Source organism: Oncorhynchus masou, chromosome 9, assembly GCF_036934945.1.
Source record: "Oncorhynchus masou masou isolate Uvic2021 chromosome 9, UVic_Omas_1.1, whole genome shotgun sequence".
Classification (NCBI taxonomy): domain Eukaryota; kingdom Metazoa; phylum Chordata; class Actinopteri; order Salmoniformes; family Salmonidae; genus Oncorhynchus; species Oncorhynchus masou.
Genome location: NC_088220.1, coordinates 17,555,881 through 17,576,117, shown reverse-complemented (window position 1 = coordinate 17,576,117; position 20,237 = coordinate 17,555,881). Strand labels below are relative to the sequence as shown.

At 41.9% G+C, this 20,237-nt stretch overlaps 1 protein-coding gene across 1 annotated transcript in view; it reads left to right on the top strand.

Moving 5' to 3' along the window:
- The first annotated feature begins 1,258 nt into the window (after window positions 1–1,258).
- Window positions 1,259–20,237, top strand: part of gpc4 (glypican 4) — a 62,602-nt gene continuing 43,623 nt past the window's right edge. The window contains exon 1 of the mRNA XM_064973351.1: window positions 1,259–1,989. Coding sequence (XP_064829423.1) covers window positions 1,833–1,989 — 157 coding nt within the window. The 5' untranslated portion in view covers window positions 1,259–1,832. The remainder of the gene's footprint in view (window positions 1,990–20,237) is intronic.

The following is a 20,237-nucleotide window of genomic DNA, read 5'->3' as shown; positions in this document are numbered from 1 at the left end:
ACACAGCAGTGCTGCTGTGGCTGTGATTGAACCTCAGGCCTGGAGAGGAGAGTGGTGGTGGTGTCATAGTAGACTGTCTGTCATCCTGTTAATGAGATGTCTCTTGCCAATGCATCTCCTCCACCTGCCACAGCCCCAGTACGCCACACTACACACCTACGGTTCCCAAATGGCACTCTATTCCTTTTGTAAAGTAGTACTCTGAATAGGGAAGAGAGTGCCATATGGGAAGCAGCCCTAGTACTCCACTACACACCCATTTCAAGATAGGCAGACATACTTAGAAAGCAATCTACCTTCTCCCCGGCAGTGTAGCTTTACCTGTGTCAGTTGCTGTCTGAGGCCCTTGAGGACGGGATTTGAGGACAGGGGATTTGAGGACAGGGGATCTGAGGACAGGGGATTTGAGGACAGGGGATCTGAGGACAGGGGATCTGAGGACAGGGGATCTGAGGACAGGGGATTTGAGGACAGGGGATCTGAGGACAGGGGATCTGAGGACAGGGGATCTGAGGACAGGGGATCTGAGGACAGGGGATTTGAGGACAGGGGATCTGAGGACAGGGGATCTGAGGACAGGGGATTTGAGGACAGGGGATCTGAGGACAGGGGATCTGAGGACAGGGGATTTGTCATTTGTTTGAATGTCGCACACATGGCACCGTATGTATCTGCCATTCTACACTTCTGGGAAGTAATGATGCAGTCAGTGTGTTTACAGTGTAGAAGTGGTCCACAGTGGAATTCAGAGGGTAATTGGGTGAGATTAAATGTGGTCAAGATTTGGTGGAAAGAAAAGTGCAGGTAAGAAAAGTGTAGGTTTTTCAGAGGCCCCACTTCTTGTTACTAATGCACAATAAAGTTTGACATGCAAGTAGGTCTATATGTCTGCGTTTACACAAGTAGATCAAGTCTGATATTTTCCAACTAAAGTGTGTTTTGACCAATCAAAACAGATATTTGCTAATAACTCCTGGTTTTCTAAACCCAGATCCATGTGCGTTTTGGCTGCTGGAGATCGCAGTGGCAAGAGCTTACTTAACGTCCGGTCCATGCTCCACCCCGGGCGTTTTGTGTTCCCAAGTCTTTGTCCGGAACTCAGTTTGTCTACTTCTCGCGTCCTCTTTCCGCTTATTCGCCTCCTTCTCAAAACGCATTGGAGGAGAATGTCAGAGGGGCGGGACCTCTGGCTTTCTTCTCCAATGGGGCGAGGAGAGAGGAGAGAGGACGCGAGGAGTGTGCAATTGAGATTTTCCCTGGGACTTTGCTAGGCGTCTAACATCTGAGCTGTAGCACGCACATAATACAGTCTAGTGTCCTGTCTGTAAAGCAAATTGCAGCGCGCTGAAGGCTGCAAAAACTTTTTGGTATCTCTACTTTCCATCGTCATTGGCCTTTGTGGGAACTGAAGTCGAGGTGGATGCAACTTAAACACGAACATTATAAAAATAAGTTTGGTTGCTTATTTAGAAAAGTTTGAAACCAATTTTGTTGCCTGCTTTGAGTTTCTATCGGAGAGTCTGGAACTCGAAATACATGCTGAAGACAAACTCATATTCTTTCGCTTTAAAAAACAACTTTCCCTTAATTATTTATTTAGTCTTAATTGTTTAAGGTGGCCCAATCACGGCTGTGAATGAAGAATCCAGTTAGTCAACCAACTTGCTAACTTTTAGAACTTTCGTTGCCAGCGAAGTTGAAAGAAATCAGGGTCTTCATGAGGAAATTCAACGTGCTAGTTGAAACTCTGTCCTAGTAATAGCCGACAGCTGAGCGCCTTTCCCGTGTTTTTGCGTTGCGGTTATATTTTAAACTTTTATTTAACCGACTCAATGAAGACGATGTTAGTGTTCTCTACGGTTTACACATTTGCCGTGCTGTTTGTTTCGACGAAGGCTGAGCACAAGTCGACAAGCTGCAATGAAGTTAGGGCTGCGTACCGTTCCAAAGGCTTCAACTCCAATGATGTTCCCAACAAAGGAATACACGGTAAATGTGCCTTTTAGATCATGTTAATTTGTTATTTCAACGTTTTTTTTGTGTAATTTAGGCCAGAACCATATGTTTTCTAAATTTGTTAGTAATTTAGGTTAGGTGTGTAGCCTACTGTCTGTGTTGTGACAATGATATTCATATAAAGTCATATTTAAAACTACAAGGTTACAGTCAAGTAAACATGTGACATTATCATGTAACAATGTAACGTTTGTAACACGCATTTGAAAATGATTTGATAGCCAAAGCCTATGTCAAACTTACCTGTCTTTCTACGATCTTCTTGAATGATTCACTTCACCAATAAGTGATCCTAGTATTAATGGCAGATTTTTATGACTTGATTTTAAAATAATTCAACTGACTCCTATCGGCTAAACTTCCGTAGCTGTTGCCTTATCTGTGTTTTTACTAGGCCTTTTATTCTTCAGCAAATATAAAACAGCAAATACTTGCCTCGTTCATTTAGAAAAACACCTTTTGCTGATTTACAACAACAGGAACTAAAACAATACACACTCTGCAGTCCGGTACAAACAACAGTCCTATCTATGGGTTATTCCCTGGCTTCCGAAGTAGTGTCTTTGTGGCCCTTATTAGCCAACCTGCCGTGATTTGGAGAAAAACGGGGTCATGTATTTGACATTTAGAGCATGCCATAGGCAATCTATCGGTGTAATAGTATATTTGATGTTTTTTATTTGTTTGTAAAATAGACATAAGTTAAAACTAGACGTTTGAGAAGGGGGGTGGGGTGGACAAAAACCATAGCCTAAATATTTTTTACATCGTCCAATGTCGTCTTTATGCGAGTGACTCTACTAAGTGAACACTCAACAGGCTACACTTTCAGTTAATAATCAGTATAGTTTCACTTCCTGTTGGAAGTCATGTACATTTTCGGTGAGATTCCAAATGGCCGTACAGGGGAACAGCGGGGGGGGGGGGTCTACTACTACGATGTTCCTCCCTGTGCCCCGCATACTTTAAATACCACCCTCCTCTCCTCCTTCCCCGTTTCAGTTTTTGGTCAATTTCATGTTTTGCCACTGTGTTGGAACTTTAAGAACATATTAGATTAATCTAAAATGTTGAATGTAGTTTTGGTCTCTTCTCCTTTTCTTATAAAAGTAGCTAATGGATGTCACAGTATCGAGATCTTAATTTAGACATGGTCATTAGCATAGAATTAGGAATTAGACCGGATCTCTCTGGTCATCAGCATGTTGGTTCTTTGCGTCACCAAAGAATAGGATTCCCTCTATTCATGTACCTTATAGAAATCCCTGTTTTGTAACTGGAACTAGCCAGCCTATAACCTATTTGTACTATGTCTGCCTTTTTCCTTCACCCCAGGCCTGGGATTAACTGAAGAGTTGTTCTGTTAGCACCTTGATTTGTTAAAGCTGCAATATGTAACTCAACCAAATTCACATAGAAATGTGAGTTATAGATATGTCATTCTGATTGAAAGCAGGTTTAAGAAGCAGTAGATCTATTCTGTGTACTATTTCTATCTTTCGTTTTTGCATCTTTTACTTTGTACACCAACTGAATTTTATTTTTTTGTTGCTTATAGTAAATATTTCAGTGGTTTAGATGGTAGAATTATTATCTACACTATACTTGCTTTTTTTGTCTCACAAACTGACATTAGGCTCACTATTAGAATATTAGCAACCTGTATAATCCATGTTTAACCTCTCTGGGATCGTTTGGGACGCTAGAGTCCCACCTCGCCAACAGCCAGCAAAATTGCAGGGCGCCAAATTCAAAACAGAAATCTCATAATTAAAATTCCTCAACCATACAAGTATTTGACACCATTTTAAAGATACACTTCTCGTTAATCCAACCACAGCGTCGATTTCAAAAAGGCTTTTTGGCGAAAGCAGAACACGTCATTATGTTTGGTAAGCAACTAGTCACAGAAAGCATTCAGCCATTTTCCAACCAAAGAGGTGTTGCAGAAATATAGATAAAATGAATCACTAACCTATGACAATCTTCATCAGATGACACTCCCAGGACTCAATGTTACACAATACATGTATGTTTTGTTCGATCAAGTTAATATTTATATCCAAAAACCTCAGTTTACATTGGCGCCATGTTCAGAAATGCCTCAAAAATCCGGAGAAATTGCAGAGAGCCACATCAAATAACAGAAATACTCATCATAAACTTTGATGAAAGATACATGTTTTACATGGAATTAAAGATTAACCTGTTCTTAATGCAACCGCTGTATCAGATTTCAAAAAAGCTTTACTGCAAAAGCACAATATTCAATCTGAGAACAGGTTCAGCCACAAAAGCAAGCCGTACAGTTACCCGCCAAATTTTGGAGTCAACAAAGGTCATAAATAACATTAGAAATCTTCACTTACCTTTGCTGATCTTCGTCGGAATGCACTCCAAGGATTCCCACTTCCATAAGAAATGTTTTTTTTTTGTTTGATTGCGTCCATATATATGTCCAAATACCTCCGCTTTGTTTGCGCGTTTAGTTCACTATTCCAAAGGCACAACGGACATAAATATTCCTATTCATGAAAATCACAAGTGAAATATATTGAGACACAGCGTTGCCTTTTGTTAATCACCTTGTCATCTAAGATTTTCAAAATCTGCTTTACAACCAAAGCTAGACAAGCATTTGTGTAAGTTTATCGATAGCCTAGCATTGCATTTTGTCCAGCTAGCAGCAGGTAACTTGGTCACGGAAATCAGAAAAGCAATCCAATTAAATCGTTTACCTTTGAGCTTCGGATGTTTTCACTCACAAGACTCCCAGTTAGATAGCCAATGTTCCTTTTTCCCAAAAGTATTATGGTTGTAGGCGAAATAGCTCCGTTTGTTCTTCACGTTTGGCTGAGAAATCGCCCAGAAATTGCAGTCACGAAAACGGCAAAAAATATTCCACATTAGCTCCATAATATCGACAGAAACATGGCAAACGTTGTTTATAATCAATCCTCACGGTGTTTTTCAAATATCTATTCGATAATATATCCACCGGGACAATTGGTTTTTCAGTAGGACCGATTGGAATAATGGCTACCTCCTGTATTTTACGCGAGAATCACTCAGAGCCATCAGGTGACCACTTGCGCAATGTAGCCGCTTACGGGTATTCTTCAACATTGATGCGTAAAACTACGTCACAATGCTGTAGACACCTTGGGGAATATGGAGAAAAAGTAATCTGGTTGATAGCCCATTCACTGCTCAATAGGGACGCATTGGAACGCAGAGCTTTCAAAAGATGAGTCGCTTCCGGATTGGATTTTTCTCAGGCTTTCGCCTGCAATATCAGTTCTGTTATACTCACAGACAATATTTTTACAGTTTTGGAAACTTTAGTGTTCTCTATCCTAAGCTGTCAATTATATGCATATTCTAGCATCTTGTCCTGACAAAATATCCCGTTTACTACGGGAATGTTATTTTTCCAAAAATGAAATTACTGCCCCCTAGTCACAAGGTTAAATGAAACTACAAACCTCAGATTTCCCACTTCCGAGTTGGATTTGTCTCAGGTTTTTGCCTGACATATGAGTTCTGTTATACTCAGACATCATTCAAACAGTTTTAGAAACTTCAGTGTTTTCTTTCCAATACTACTAATGATATGCATATATTAGCATCTGGGACAGAGTCGCAGGCAGTTTACTCTGGGCACCTTATTCATCCAAGCTACTCAATACTGCCCCCCTGTCACCAAGAAGTTAAGATGTCTGGTCAAAAACAGATCAGGTGACATGTTTAGAGAAATTTGATGTGACTGACATCCCCTTTATATTGTTATATTCATATTGTTGACATCCGTGCTACTACACTGAACACTAATATAAACTCAACATGTAAAATGTTGGTTTCATGAGCTGAAATAAGAGATCCCAGCAATATGCACAAAAATCTCTACTCGTATTTTTTTCATTTCTGCTAGTTAGCCTTTCTCCTTTGCCAAAATAATCATTCCGCCTGACCGATGTGGCATATCAAGAAGCTGATTGAACAGCATGATCATTACACAAGTGCACCTTGTGCTGGGGACAATAAAAGGCCATTCTAAAATGTGAAGTTTTGTCACAATACAATGACAGATGTCTCAAGTTTTGAGGAATCATGCAATTGGCATGTAGGAATGTCCACCAGCGCTGTTGCCAGAGAATTGCATTTTATCGATGGAAATTTGAATGCACAGGGATAAGAGACGAGATCCTGAGGCCTATTGTCGTGCCATTCATCCGCCCCATCACCTCATGTTTCAGCATGATAATGCACGGCCCCATGTGGCAAGGATCTCTACACTATTCCTAGAAGGTGAAAATGTCAACCTTCCCACTAGTTATGATTGGCTGAGATAATGAGTGGGCTGGACATGCCGAGAGAAGTTCGGATTAGCCTACCATGTAGCACGCTTCTGTCTATAGCTGGTCAGTATGTGAAGGTAATCCTTTCTAGAGTGGCTTTTTAGAAAGATCACGTAGTAGAACTGCATAAGTGTTGCTCTTCACTTTTTGGAGGACAGAGTTTTGAAATCAGTGGAATTAGTATGATAGCTAAGGTGATGGGGAGAATTCTGACATTTTGATTGCAAAAATGCAGACTGAGTCAGAGGACACAAGTCTTTATATAAAACACCTGTCTCCGGATTTCATCTTCAAACTAAGGGCAACCATGGCATCTGACAGAGGGAAGCATCCATCCATGTACAGTTGAAGTCGAAACACCTTAGCCAAATACATTTAAACTCAGTTTTCACAATTTCTGACATTTAATCCTAGTAAAAATTCCCTGTCTGAGGTCAGTTAGGATCATCACTTTATTTTAAGAATGTGAAATGTCAGAATAATAGAGAATGATTTATTTCAGCTTTTATTTCTTTCATCTCATTCCCAGTGGGTCAGAAGTTTACATACTGTTAGTATTTGGTAGCATTGCCTTAAACAATTTAAACTTGGGTCAAATGTTTCAGGTAGCCTTTCACAAGCTTCCCACAATAAGTTGGGTGAGTTTTGGCCCATTCCTCCTGACAGAGCTGGAGTAACTGAGTCAGGTTTGTAGGCCTCCTTGCTCGCACACGCTTTTTCAGTTCTGCCGTCAAATTTTGCCTCAACTTTAGAAGTATGCTTGGGGTCATTGTTCATTTGGAAGACCCATTTACGACCAAGCTTTAACTTCCTGACTGATGTCTTGAGATGTTGCTTCAATACATCCACATAATTGTCCTCCTCATGATGCCATCTTTTGTGGAGTGCACCAGTCCTCTCTGCAGCAAAGCACCCCCACAACATGATGCTGCCACCCCTGTGCTTCACGGTTGGGATGGTGTTCTTCGGCTTGCAAGCCTCCCCTTTCTCCTCAACATAACAATGGTCATTATGGCCAAACAGTTCTAATTTTGTTTCATCAAAACAGAGGACATTTCCCCAAAAAGTACAATTTTATCCCCATGTGCAGTTACAAACCGTAGTCAGGCTTTTTATGGTGGTTTTACATCAGTGGCTTCTTCCTTTCTGAGCGGCCTTTCAGCTTATGTCGATGTAGGACCCGTTTTACTGTGGCTATAGATACTTTTGTACCTGTTACATCCAGCATCTTCACAAGGTCCTTTGCTGTTCTGGGATGGATTTGCAATTTTCGCACCAAAGTACGTTAATCTCTAGGAGACAGAACTCGTCTCCTTCCTGAGCGGTATGACGGCTGAGGGATCCCATGGTGTTTATACTTGCGTACTATTGTTTGTACAGATGAACGTGGTACCTTCAGGTGTTTGGAAATTGCTCCCATAAATGAACCAGACTTGTGGAGGTCTACAATTGATTTTTTTCTTGGCTGATTTTTTTTGATTTTCCCATGATGTCGAGATTGAAGGCAGGCCTTGAAATACACCCACAGGTACACCTCCAATTGACTCAAATGATGTCAATTAGCCTATCAGAAGCTTCTAAAGCCATGATGTATTTTTCTGGAATTTTCCAAGCTGTTTAAAGGCACCGTCAACTTAGTGTATGTAAACTTCTGACCGACTGGAATTGTGATATAGATTATTTTACTTGTCAAAATTACTTGTCATGCACAAAGCAGGATGTCCCCACCGACTTGCCAAAACTCTAGTTTAACCTCTCTAGGGTATGTGGGGCGCTAGCGTTCCATCTGGCCAACATCCAGTGAGGTTGCAGAGTGCCAAATTCAATTACAGAAATGCTCATTATAAAAATTCAGACAACAAAACATTTTTACATAGGTTTAAAGATTAACTTCTTGTTAAACCAACCACACGGTCATATTTATAAAATGCTTTTCGGCGAAAGCATACCTAGCCCAGAACATAGCCCAGTTGACAAATTATTACAAACAGTAACCAGCCAAGCAGAAGCGTTACAAAACTCAGAAATAGAGAGAGAATTAATCCCCTACCTTTGATCTTCATATGGTGGCAATCAGAAGACATTCATTTACTCAATAAATGTTCCTTTTGTTTGAAGTCTCTTTATATCCAAAAACCTACGTTCTGTTAGTGTTTTCTTTAGTAATCCACTGGCTCAAACTCAGTCAAAACAATCAGACAAAAAAAATCCAAATTGTATCCGTAAAGTTCATAGAAACACGTCAAACGATGTTTACATTCAATCCTCAGGTTGTTTTTTAGCCTAAATGATCTATAATATTTCAACCGGATAGTAACTTCAATAAAAAAGGTAAACAAGAAATGCACATGCGCCTGAAAACTCTGTCGCGTTAGGGTCCACTCGTTCAGACTGGTCTTACTCCCTCATTTATAAGAATATAAACCTGAAACAATTTCTAAAGACTGACATCTAGTGGAAGGCATAGGAACTGCAAATGCAGTCCTAAGTCAATGGATACTGTAATGGCATTGACTAGAAAACTACAAAACAAAAACTACTTCCTGAATGGATTTTTCTCAGGTTTTCGCCTGCTAAATCAGTTCTGTTATACTCACAGACACTATTTTAACAGTTTTGGAAACTTTAAAGTGCTTTCTATCCAAATCTACCAGTATGCATATCATATCTTCTGGGCCCGAGTAGCAGGCCGTTTAATTTAGGCATGCTTTTCATCCAAAATTCCGAATGCTTCCCCTACCCTGGGGAGGTTAACAAGAAATGTGTGGAGTGGTTGAAAAAAGAGTGTTAATGACTCCAACCTAAGTGTATGCAAACTTCCGAGTTCAACTCTATATGGTTTAGGCTGGCTAGCTAGCTACATTTTCAGATATGACATGTTTCATTTTCAGTTCAAGTTAGTGTACTGTTAGCTAGCTAGCTAATGTTAGCTGGCTGGCTCTCTAGCTAACCTTGTGTGTGATCTGTGATATTATTAGTATCTCAGAGCCATTTGCATTGCAAGTTATAGCCTAATGTTAGCTAGCACATGTTGAAGCTGGTTGGTTAGCTACCTGCAGATTCATGCAGGGTAATAACTTTGGGATTATGGTTAATTGTTTAGCTAGCTAGCTACATGTCTTAAGACTCCACTATGCAAGTAACCATTTCAATGGAATGTTCATGATGTCACTGCAACAACTGTCGATAGCCAGAGCAAATTTACCAGCTACGTCTTTCTGCTCAGATTTCTGAGGACTCTCTGTGTGCCAGAGCACAGAATAACTGATGAATTTCCAAATGCTCAACGGTCATTGAACATGCCTGTGTCAGTATACATAGGCAAAAAAGCTTAATTAAATTTTTGCCAGTAGCACAGTTGCATTCAACGCTCTGGATAACATTAAAAACAGCCTAACCAGCTCTTCTAGAGTGAGTAAAATGGTCAGTGAGCTGTTCTCTCGTTTGTCTGGAAGTAGCTAGCCAACGTCAGTCAGTCAGTTAGCTTGACTGCTGTTATGTCAATGCTCGAATCAACCCTACTCCTCGACCAGATCATCCAGTGTGTGTGCGCGCTCTGAACACTCAGAGCAAAACATTGTCCTTTTGTAAATTCAGAATCTTACAACGCTCTGAGTTCACAAACGCCCGGAGCACACTCTGCCACTCAAAATAGAATTTGCTAACACGCCTGTAATATAAACCAGCCTTTAGCGTTTACATCTTTTTTTAAATATATATATATTTTTATATAACCTCACATGTGAATCCTTAGAGATGGGTGGGGCTAAGGCTTTAGAGGGTGTGAACAATGCTGAATGGGTGTAGACAAAGAACTCTCCAGTAGGTGTACCAGAACATTCAAGGGCTGTTTTCTGAAACGTGAGGTTACAGGTTTATCAACTTCAAAGCTTAGTTACTTTCCCATTGTTTCCCAACTGTTTGACATACAATTTTCTAGCCCTGATTCTCCACTTTTATTGAATGTTTAAAAACACCATTTCATAAGATCGAGCCAGTCGGTCACACATGGTGGTCACACCAGATACTCAATGGTTTTTCTCATCCATGCCCCTACCTTAAAAATATAAAAATAATTATGTGACCAACAGATGCATATCTGTATTCCTAGTCATGTGAAACCCAATATAGAAGCCTGGGCCAACTTCAATGAGCACTCCTTTATCATCGATAGACTGAGATAATTGATCCAGTGAGAGTGACAAGGTCTACTCTTGCCAAATCGGGTTGGGGCTATCAGAAATCAGAGGGGAACACAAATGCCCCTGCCTGGATTCAGTGTTTTGTGTTGCTAGGGAGAAGTGAAATCTAATTGAGCTCTGCCCCACTTCATCTGGCAGTGAGTCAAAACATCTATTGACTTTAACCCACATTTAAAAGTGTCTTTCTGAATTGGTCCAGGCATCACATTGGACAAGGCACACACAGCTATGTTACTATACTTGAGGAATTTTTGGGGACCAACAATTGATTCCCATTAAATTATTTTCCCTTACCCACTAAACCCTAATTCTAAACCTAACTTCTAAGCCTAAAACAGCCTTTTTACAATTGAGGACCAACCACAATTAATTTGAGTTGGTTTACTATTCTTGTGAGGACTTCTGGTATTAAAGTAAAACTTGTACACACACAACAGACAATACAGTGCATTTGGAAAGTATTCAGACCCCTTCACTTTCTCCATATCTTGTTACATTACAGCCTTATTCTAAAATGGATTGAATTGTTCCCCCCCCCCATCAATCTACACATACTACCCCATAAGGACAAAGCAAACACAGGTTTGTATAATTGTTTTGTAACAAAAAAAACATCACATTTATCTAACTATTCAGACCCCTTACTCAGAACTTTGAAGCACATTTGGCAGCGATTACAGCCTCTGTGTCATGGGTATGACGCTACAAGCTTGGCACACCTGTATTTGGGTAGTTTCTCCCATTCTTCTCTGCAGATCATTTCAAGCTCTGTCAGGTTGGACGGGGAGCTTCGCTGCACAGCTATTTTCAGGTCTCTCCAGTAGAGGTCGACCGATTACGATTTTTCAATGCCGATACCGATTTATTGGAGGACCCAAAAGGCCGATACCGATTTATTGGAGGACCCAAAAGGCCGATACCGATTTATTGGAGGACCCAAAAGGCCGATACCGATTTATTGGAGGACCCAAAAGGCCGATACCGATTTATTGGAGGACCCAAAAGGCCGATACCGATTAATCAGCCTTTTTTTGGTGTGTTTAACCTCTTGAAACTCCCCATCCCGGATCCGGGATTGTGACTAAGCCTCAGGCTCATTAGCATAACGCAACGTTAACGATTTCTGAAAATCGCAAATAAAATTAAAATAATGCGTTTGCTCTCAAGCTTAGCCTTTTCTTAACAACACTGTCATCTCAGATTTTCAAAATATGCTTTTGAACCATAGAAATTGACTAATTTGTGTAAGAGTATGCAAAGCTAGCATAGCATTTTGTGTAGCATGTAGCACGCAACATTTTCACAAAAGCCAGATAACCAAATAAATAAAATCATTTACCTTTGAAGAGCTTCTGATGTTTTCAATGAGGAGACTCCCAGCCACATACCAAATGCGCAGTGTTTCCTGAAAGCGTCTGTGTGTAGGAGAAATCGTTCCGTTTTCTACATTGCGCCTGGCTACCGAAACGAACCGAAAATGCAGTCACCTACAACGTGAAACTTTTCCGGATTAACTACATAATATCGACCGAAACATGGCAAACGTTGTTTGGAATCAATCCTCAAGGTGTTTTTTCACATATCTCTTCATTGACATGCAGTTCGTGGAAGCTTGCTTCTCTCTCTGTGCCCCATGGAAAAATACTGGCAGGTGACTTTTGCGCACCAATTTCGGCGCAGGACACCGGGCGGACACGTGGTAAATGTGGTCTCTTATGGTCAATCTTCCAACGATCTGCCTACAAATACGTCACAATGCTGCAGACACCTTGGGGAAACGACAGAAAGGGCAGACTCATTCCTCTTGCGTTCACAGCCATATAAGGAGATCATGAAAGACAGAGCCTCAAAAATCCTTGTCATTTCCTGGATGCCAAGTCATCTTGGTTTTGCCTGAAGCTCACGTTAAAGGGCACGCATAGAGAAGATATTTGTATTTCTGGACACGTCAGAGTGTTTTCTTTCGAACAGTAGCAATTATATGCATAGTCGAGCATCTTTTTGTGACAAAATATCTTGTTTAAAACGGGAACGTTTTTCTTCCAAAAATGAATTAGCGCCACCATAAGTGTAAGAGGTTAAAAAAACGTCTTTTTTTTTAGACATTTATTTTTATTTGTAATAATGATAATTACAACAATACTGAATTAACACATATTTTAACTTAATATAAAACATCAATAAAATCAATTTAGGCTCAAATAAAATAATGAAACATGTTCAATTTGTTTTAAATAATGCAAAAACAGTGTTTGTAATATGTAAAGTAATATGTGCCATGTAAAAAAAGCTAACGTTTAAGTTCCTTGCTCAGAACATGAGAACATGTGAAGGTTGGTGGTTCCTTTAAACATGAGACTTCAATATTCCAAGGTAAGATGTTTTAGATTGTAGTTAATATAGTATTTATAGGACAATTTCTCTCTACCATTTGTACACTATTAAAAAAATAAAGGGAACACATCCTAGATCTGAATGAAATATTCTTATTAAATACTTTTTTCTTTGCATAGTTGGATGTGCTGACAACAAAATCACACACAAATTATCAATGGAAATCAAATTTATCAACCCATGGAGGTCTGGATTTGGAGTCCCACTCAAATGTAAAGTGGAAAACCACACTACAGGCTGATCCAACTTTGATGTAATGTCCTTAAAACAAGTCAAAATGAGGCTCAGTAGTGTGTGTTGCCTCCACGTGCCTGTATGACCTCCCTACAATGCCTGGGCATGCTCCTGATGAGGTGGTGGATGTTCTCCTGCGGGATCTCCTCCCAGACCTGGACTAAAGCATCCGCCAACTGCTGGACAGTCTGTGGTGCAATGTGGAGTTGTTTAATGGGAGCGAGACACAATGTCCCAGATGTGCTCAATTGAATTCAGGTCTTGGGAACGGGCAAGCCAGTCCATAGCATCAATGCCTTCCTCTTGCAGGAACTGCTGACACACTCCAGCCACATGAGGTCTAGCATTGTCTTGCATTAGGAGGAACCCAACCGCACCAGCATATCTCACAAGAGGTCTGAGGATCTCATCTCGGTACCTAATGGCAGTCAGGCTACCTCTGGCATGGAGGGCTGTGCGGCCCCCCAAAGAAATGCCACCCCACACCATGACTGACCCACCGCAAAACCGGTCATGCTGGAGGATGTTGCAGGCAGCAGAACGTTCTCCACGGCGTCTCCAGACTCTGTCACGTCTGTCACGTGCTCAGTGTGAACCTGCTTTCATCTGTGAAGAGCACAGGGCGCCAGTGGCGAATTTGCTCATCTTGGTGTTCTCTGGCAAATGCCAAACGTCCTGCACGGTGTTGGGCTGTAATCACAACCCCCACCTGTGGACGTCGGGTCCTCATACCACCCTCATGGAGTCTGTTTCTGACTGTTTGAGCAGACACATGCACATTTGTGTCCTGCTGGAGGGCATTTTGCAGGGCTCTGGCAGTGCTCCTCCTTGCACAAAGGCGGAGGTAGCGGTCCTGCTGCTGGGTTGTTGCCTTCCTACGGCCTCCTCCACGTCTCCTGATGTACTGGCCTGTCCCCTGGTAGCGCCTCCATGCTCTGGACACTACGCTGACAGACACAGCAAACCTTCTTGCCACAGCTCGCATTGATGTGCCATCCTGGATGAGCTGCACTACCTGAGCCACTTGTGTGGGTTGTAGACTCCGTCTCATGCTACCACTAGAGTGAAAGCACCGCCAGCATTCAAAAGTGACCAAAACATCAGCCAAGAAGCATAGGAACTGAGAAGTGGTCTGTGGTCACCACCTGCAGAACCACTCCTTTATTGGGGGTGTCTTGCTAATTGCCTATAATTTCCACCTGTTGTCTATTCCATTTGCACAACAGAATGTGAAATGTATTGTCAATCAGTGTTGCTTCCGAAGTGGACAGTTTGATTTCACAGAAGTGTGATTGAGTTGGAGTTATATTGTGTTGTTTAAGTGTTCCCTTTATTTTTTTGAGCAATGTATTTCATATACCTTTGACTATTGGATGTTCTTATAGGCACTATAGTATTGCCAGTGTAACAGTATAGCTTCCATCCCCTTCCTTGCCCCTACCTGGGCTCAAACCAGGAACACATAGACAACAGCCACACTTGAAGCATAGTTTCCCATCGCTCCACAAAAGCCGCGGCCCTTGCAGCGCAAGGGGAATAACTACTCCAAATCTAAAAGCGACTGAAGTTTGAAACAGTATTAGCGCACAGCCAGCTAACTAGCAAGCCATTTCACATTTGTTACACCAGCCATTAGGCTGATAGGCTAGAAGTAATAAAAGCGCTGTGCTTGCGAAGAGCTGCTGGCAAAACGCACAAAATGCTGTTTGAATTAATGTTTACGGGCCTGCTGCTTCTGTCACTGCTCTATCAAATCAGACTTAATTATATCATAACACACAGCAATACGAGCCTTTGGTCATTAATATGATCGAATCCGGAAACTATAATTTCGAAAACAAAACGTTTCTATTTCAGTGAAATGCGCTGTATTTTATCTAATGGGTGGCACCCCTTAGTCTAAATATTCTTGTTACATTGCACAACCTTCAATGTATGTCATAATTACGTAAAATTCTGGCAAATTAGTTTGCAATGAGCCAGGCAGCCCAAACTGTTGCATATACCCTAACTCTGCGTGCAATGAACGCAAGAGAAATGACACAATTTCACCTGGTTAATATTGCCTGCTAAACTGGATCAGTAGTTGTAACTAGTGATTATGATTGATTGTTTTTTATAAGTTAAGTTTAATGATAGCTAGCAATTTACCTTGGCTTCTACTACATTTGTGTAACAGACAGGCTACTCGTGGAGTGCAATGGTTCGAGCGTTGGACTAGTTAACTGTGGTTGCAAGATTGGAACCCCTGAGCTGACAAGTTGAAAATCTGTCATTCTGCCCCTGAACAAGGCAGTTAACCCACAGTTTCTAGACAGTCATTGAAAATAAGAATGTGTTCTTAACTGACTTGCCTAGTTAAATAAAAGGTATTAAAAAAATAATAATAATCGGAAATCGGCGCCCAACAATACTGATTTCCGATTGTTATGAAAACTTGAAATCGGCTCTAATGAATCGGCCATTCCGATTAATCGGTCGACCTCTGCTCTCCGGAGATGTTCAAGTCCGGGCTCTGGCTGAGCCATTCGAGGACATTGAGACTTGTCCCGAAGCCACTCATGCGATGACTTGGCTGTGTGCTTAGGGTTGTTGTCCTGTTGGAAGGTGAACCTTCGCTCCAGTCTGATAACCTGCTCCAGAGCACTCTGGACTTCATCGAGGACATATCTGTGCTTTGCTCCGTTCAGCTTTGCCTCAATCCTGAAGCGTCTCCCAGTCCCTGCCGGTGAGAAACATTCCTACAGCATGATGCTGGCACTGCCATGTTTCACCTTAGGGATAATGCCAGATTTCCTCCAGATGTGACGCTTGGCATTCAGGCCAAAAAGTTCAGTCTTGGTTTCATCAGACCAGAGAAAAGTTGGGCCTTTTGGCAAACTCCAAGCGGGCTGTCGTGCCTTTTACTGAGGAGTGGCTTCCGTCTGACCACTCTACCATAAAGGCCTGATTGGTGGCGTGCTGCAGAGATAGTTGTCCTTCTGGAAGGTTCTGCCATCTCCACAGAGGAACTCTAAAGCTCTGACAGAGCGCCAATCGGGTTCTTGGTCACCTTGCTGATCAAGGCCCTTATCCCCCAATTGCTGGTTCCAAACTTCTTGAATTTAAGAACGATGGAAGCCACCACGTTCTTGGTAACGTTCAGTGCTGCAGAAAGGTTTTGGTACCCTTCCACAGATATGTGCCTCGACACGATCCTGTCTCTGATTTCTAAGGACAATTTCTTTGACATCATGGCTTCTGCTCTGAGATGCACTGTCAACTGTGGGACCATGTCCGTAGGTAATGGGTCTGAATACTTTCCGAATGCACTGTATGCATGACATTGTCTCATTGCCACCCGTTCCACTCTCCCTTTCCTCCCAGCGATTAATCAGCAAGGGTATTATTATTTAAGTACACTCCAATTTCAAGGGTATTATTATTTAAGTATACTCCATCCTCCTACGCTACATTCCAGACAATTTGAGAAGTCCCTGGAAGGCTCTGCCTCACTGAAATAGTGTTTATATAGCCGTTGTCTCTAAATGGCCATAAATCAGTGATTGGTGGAATACACTGTTTATTGTATATGTAGTCCTTGACACAACTGTTTTACCATGCAAATTAAATCCATGAGCTTAGTTGGACTCCTGACTAATATTTTAGGTTAATGTAAAAAAAACTAACGGAAAACCCATCGATGCTCAAGCATTGACAGATAGGGAGTAACGGCAGAGTCCATTGTTAAATAGTTTATTTATACCATGGTCTATCTTTTCCAACCTTCGTGGTAACTGTGACCTATTGGCACATTTTGAAGTTTGTGGTATTTGTTATTATAAAGTAGAACGTACATTATGAGCGCATGACTTTCTATTCTACCAAGAAATGCATTGAGGGTAAAACGTCTACTCTAAACAATCAGGGACAACTCATGGCTGAATTCACAGAACTTTGCCAAGGTTACAAGCTTCCACCACATTCAGGCCCTAGTACTTCTATAGGAGTACCCTGCCTGTCTGCTACAGAGGGATGAGGTGTGGGTTGGGGGTGATAAAATCGCTGCCATTGGCGCTCGATCACTGGCATAGATGTTGGGGGGATAATGTGTCAAGTGCTTTGCTGCACGGTGGCAGGGGGGACAAGCTCTTCAAAAGAGGCAAAAAACAGAGCGGTTAACACCGACCAGATGGGTATCTACCATGTCAACAGCTCTTCATTCCATCCAGGGCCAGGCACCACGCTGTACTTCTCTCTCTCTACTCCTCAAGCTAAAGATCTGTTTCAGTTTACACTGGCAGTGATGTCATGCCTCAGGTACGGGATAATGGAAAGGATCAAAGTCCAAGAGGAAAAGGTTTGGGCTGTTTTCCCTCCCTACTTTCTGCTGAAGTAACATCCCGCTCTTAATCAGTCCGGAGAATTGACTGAAACTCAATGCCGCTATGACCTCAGCACATTGGCCTGTGAGTGAGCTGAAGACGCTTAGCAGTGGAGGAGTGTGAGGTCTACTTCCTGAATATCTTTGCTGGCTGGGTTTGTGCTCTGCGTCTTTATGGTTTGGTAAATAGCAGCTTTTGTTATTGCCATAACATTCAGCAGATAAGAGCAGTCTAGGGGAACTGGGACATTAGTCTGGGCAGCTTGTATATATGTGCTCTTCTGCTCCCTGACTGTTAACATCTTCAATAATTAACTAATAAACAAACGAACTGTTGTCATGTTCCCTACTCAAGGCCAGGGATTTCTGTGAAACCTTGAGACTAGATGTTTACCGATTTTTCAATACCGCTACCAATTATTGGTGGACCAAAAAAGCCAATGCCGATTAACCAGCCAATTTTTACATTTAAAAAAAAATAATAATGACAATTACAACAATACTGAATGAACACTTATTTTAACTTAATATAATACATCAATACAATTCATTTACCCTCAAGTAAATAATGAAACATGTTCAATTTGGTTTAAATAATGCAAAAACAAAGTGTTGGAGAAGAAAGTAAAAGTGCAATATGTGCTATGTAAGAAAGCTAACGTTTCAGTTCCTTGCTCAGAACATGAGAACATATGAAAGCTGGTGGTTCCTTTTAACATGAATCTTCAATATTCCCAGCTAAGAAGTTTTAGGTTGTAGTTATTATAGGACTATTTCCGTCGACCATTTATATTTCATTAACCTTTTGACTATTGGATGTTCTTATAGGAACTTTAGTATTGCCAGTGTAACAGTATAGCTTCCGTCCCTCTTCTCGCTCCTCCCTGGGCGCGAACTAGCAACACAACGACAACAGCCACCATCAAAGCAGTGTTACCCATGCAGAACAAGGGGAACAACTCCTAGAAGGCTCAGAGCGAGTGACGTTTGAAACGCTATTAGCGCGCGCTAACTAGCTAGCCATTTCACTTCGGTTACACCAGCCTCATCTCGGGAGTTGATAGGCTTGAAGTCATAAACGGTGCAATGCTTGACGCACAGCGACGAGCTGCTGGCAAAACACACGAAAGTGCTGTTTGAATGAATGTTTATGCGCCTGCTTCTGCCTACCACCACTCAGTCAGATGCTTGTATGCTCAGTCAGATTATATGCAACGCAGGACTCGCTAGATAATATCTAGTAATATCATCAACCATGTGTAGTTAACTAGTGATTATGATTGCTTGTTTTTTTTTATAAAATAAGCTTAATGCTAGCTAGCAACTTACCTTGGCTTACTGCATTCACTTAAGTCTCCTTGTGGAGTGCAACGAGTGAGAGGCAGGTCGTTATTGTGTTGGACTAGTTAACTGTAAGGTTGCAAGATTGGATCCCCGAGCTGACAAGGTGAAAATCTGTCGTTCTGCCCCTGAACAAGGCAGTTAACCCACCGTTCCTTGGCCGTCATTGAAAATAAGAATGTGTTCTTAACTGACTTGCCTAGTGAAATAAAGCTATTTAAAAAAATTGGCAAATCTGCACCCAAAAATACCGATTTCCGATTGTTATGAAAACTTAATCGGTCGACCTCTACTTGAGACTTACCGAACCCCAGTATTAAGCTTAACAGAAACACAAAAACAAGTGAACTGCTTCATTGTTGTGGACACAGTGCACCTTGTGCACTACATTTTAATCAGGTTCCATAGTGCACTCTGTAGGAAATGGGGTTACATTTGGATTTCAGCCATGGGCTGTCTTAGCATTTCACCTGATTGACCTGAACCAAAAAAGCATAGTACCTGTAGGTAGGTTTACCTGTCTTGTCCGGTAGCTAAAGGATTTCAGGTCTGACCTGTTTGGCCACATTGGCTGGTGTTGAACTTATGTTGTTTTTCCAACATGTTGATTCTTTAATATAATATGTTGGGATTAAATTTTTTTTAATTGTACCTTTTTATTTTACTAGGCAAGTCAGTTAAGAACAAATTCTTATTTTCAATGACTGCCGAGGAACAGTGGGTTAACTGCAGGGGCAGAACAACAGCTTTGTACCTTGTCAGCTCGGGGATTCGAACTTGCAACCTTTCAGTTACTAGTCCAACGCTCTAACCACTAGGCTACCCTGCCGCCCCATTAATGGGAACACACATGCCATTCAAGTTGGCAGCATTTGTTGTGCTAAATCAGTTGCAGCAGTGGAATGGCACTGTGTTCTAAGGATGTAGTGGTCACGCTGCCATCTCTCAACCTCCCTCATGCTGGACGGCCGGCCCCTTCCCCTCCCCACTGCCCCCTCACCCTCCCCGCTGCCCCTTCCCCCTCACCATCCCCGCTGCCCCCTCCCCGCTGCCCCCTCACCCTCCCCGCTGCCCCAGTGACCGACAGATCAGATCCGTGGGGGGTGGATGCAGTGTGTTGGAACAATGGGGCACCCGTTTTTAGGCCAGTTTGCATCCCTCCCTGCAACATTCCACCCAGGACCACCAAAACCCTCACCCAGGACCACCAAGACCCTCACCCAGGGTCCCTGGAGCTGGGAACTACCACAAAGAGGGTTCCAGAGTGACTTACTGTGGCACACAGACCATGACCTTAATCGAAGGCTCATGTGTGTCTGCCAGTTTGTC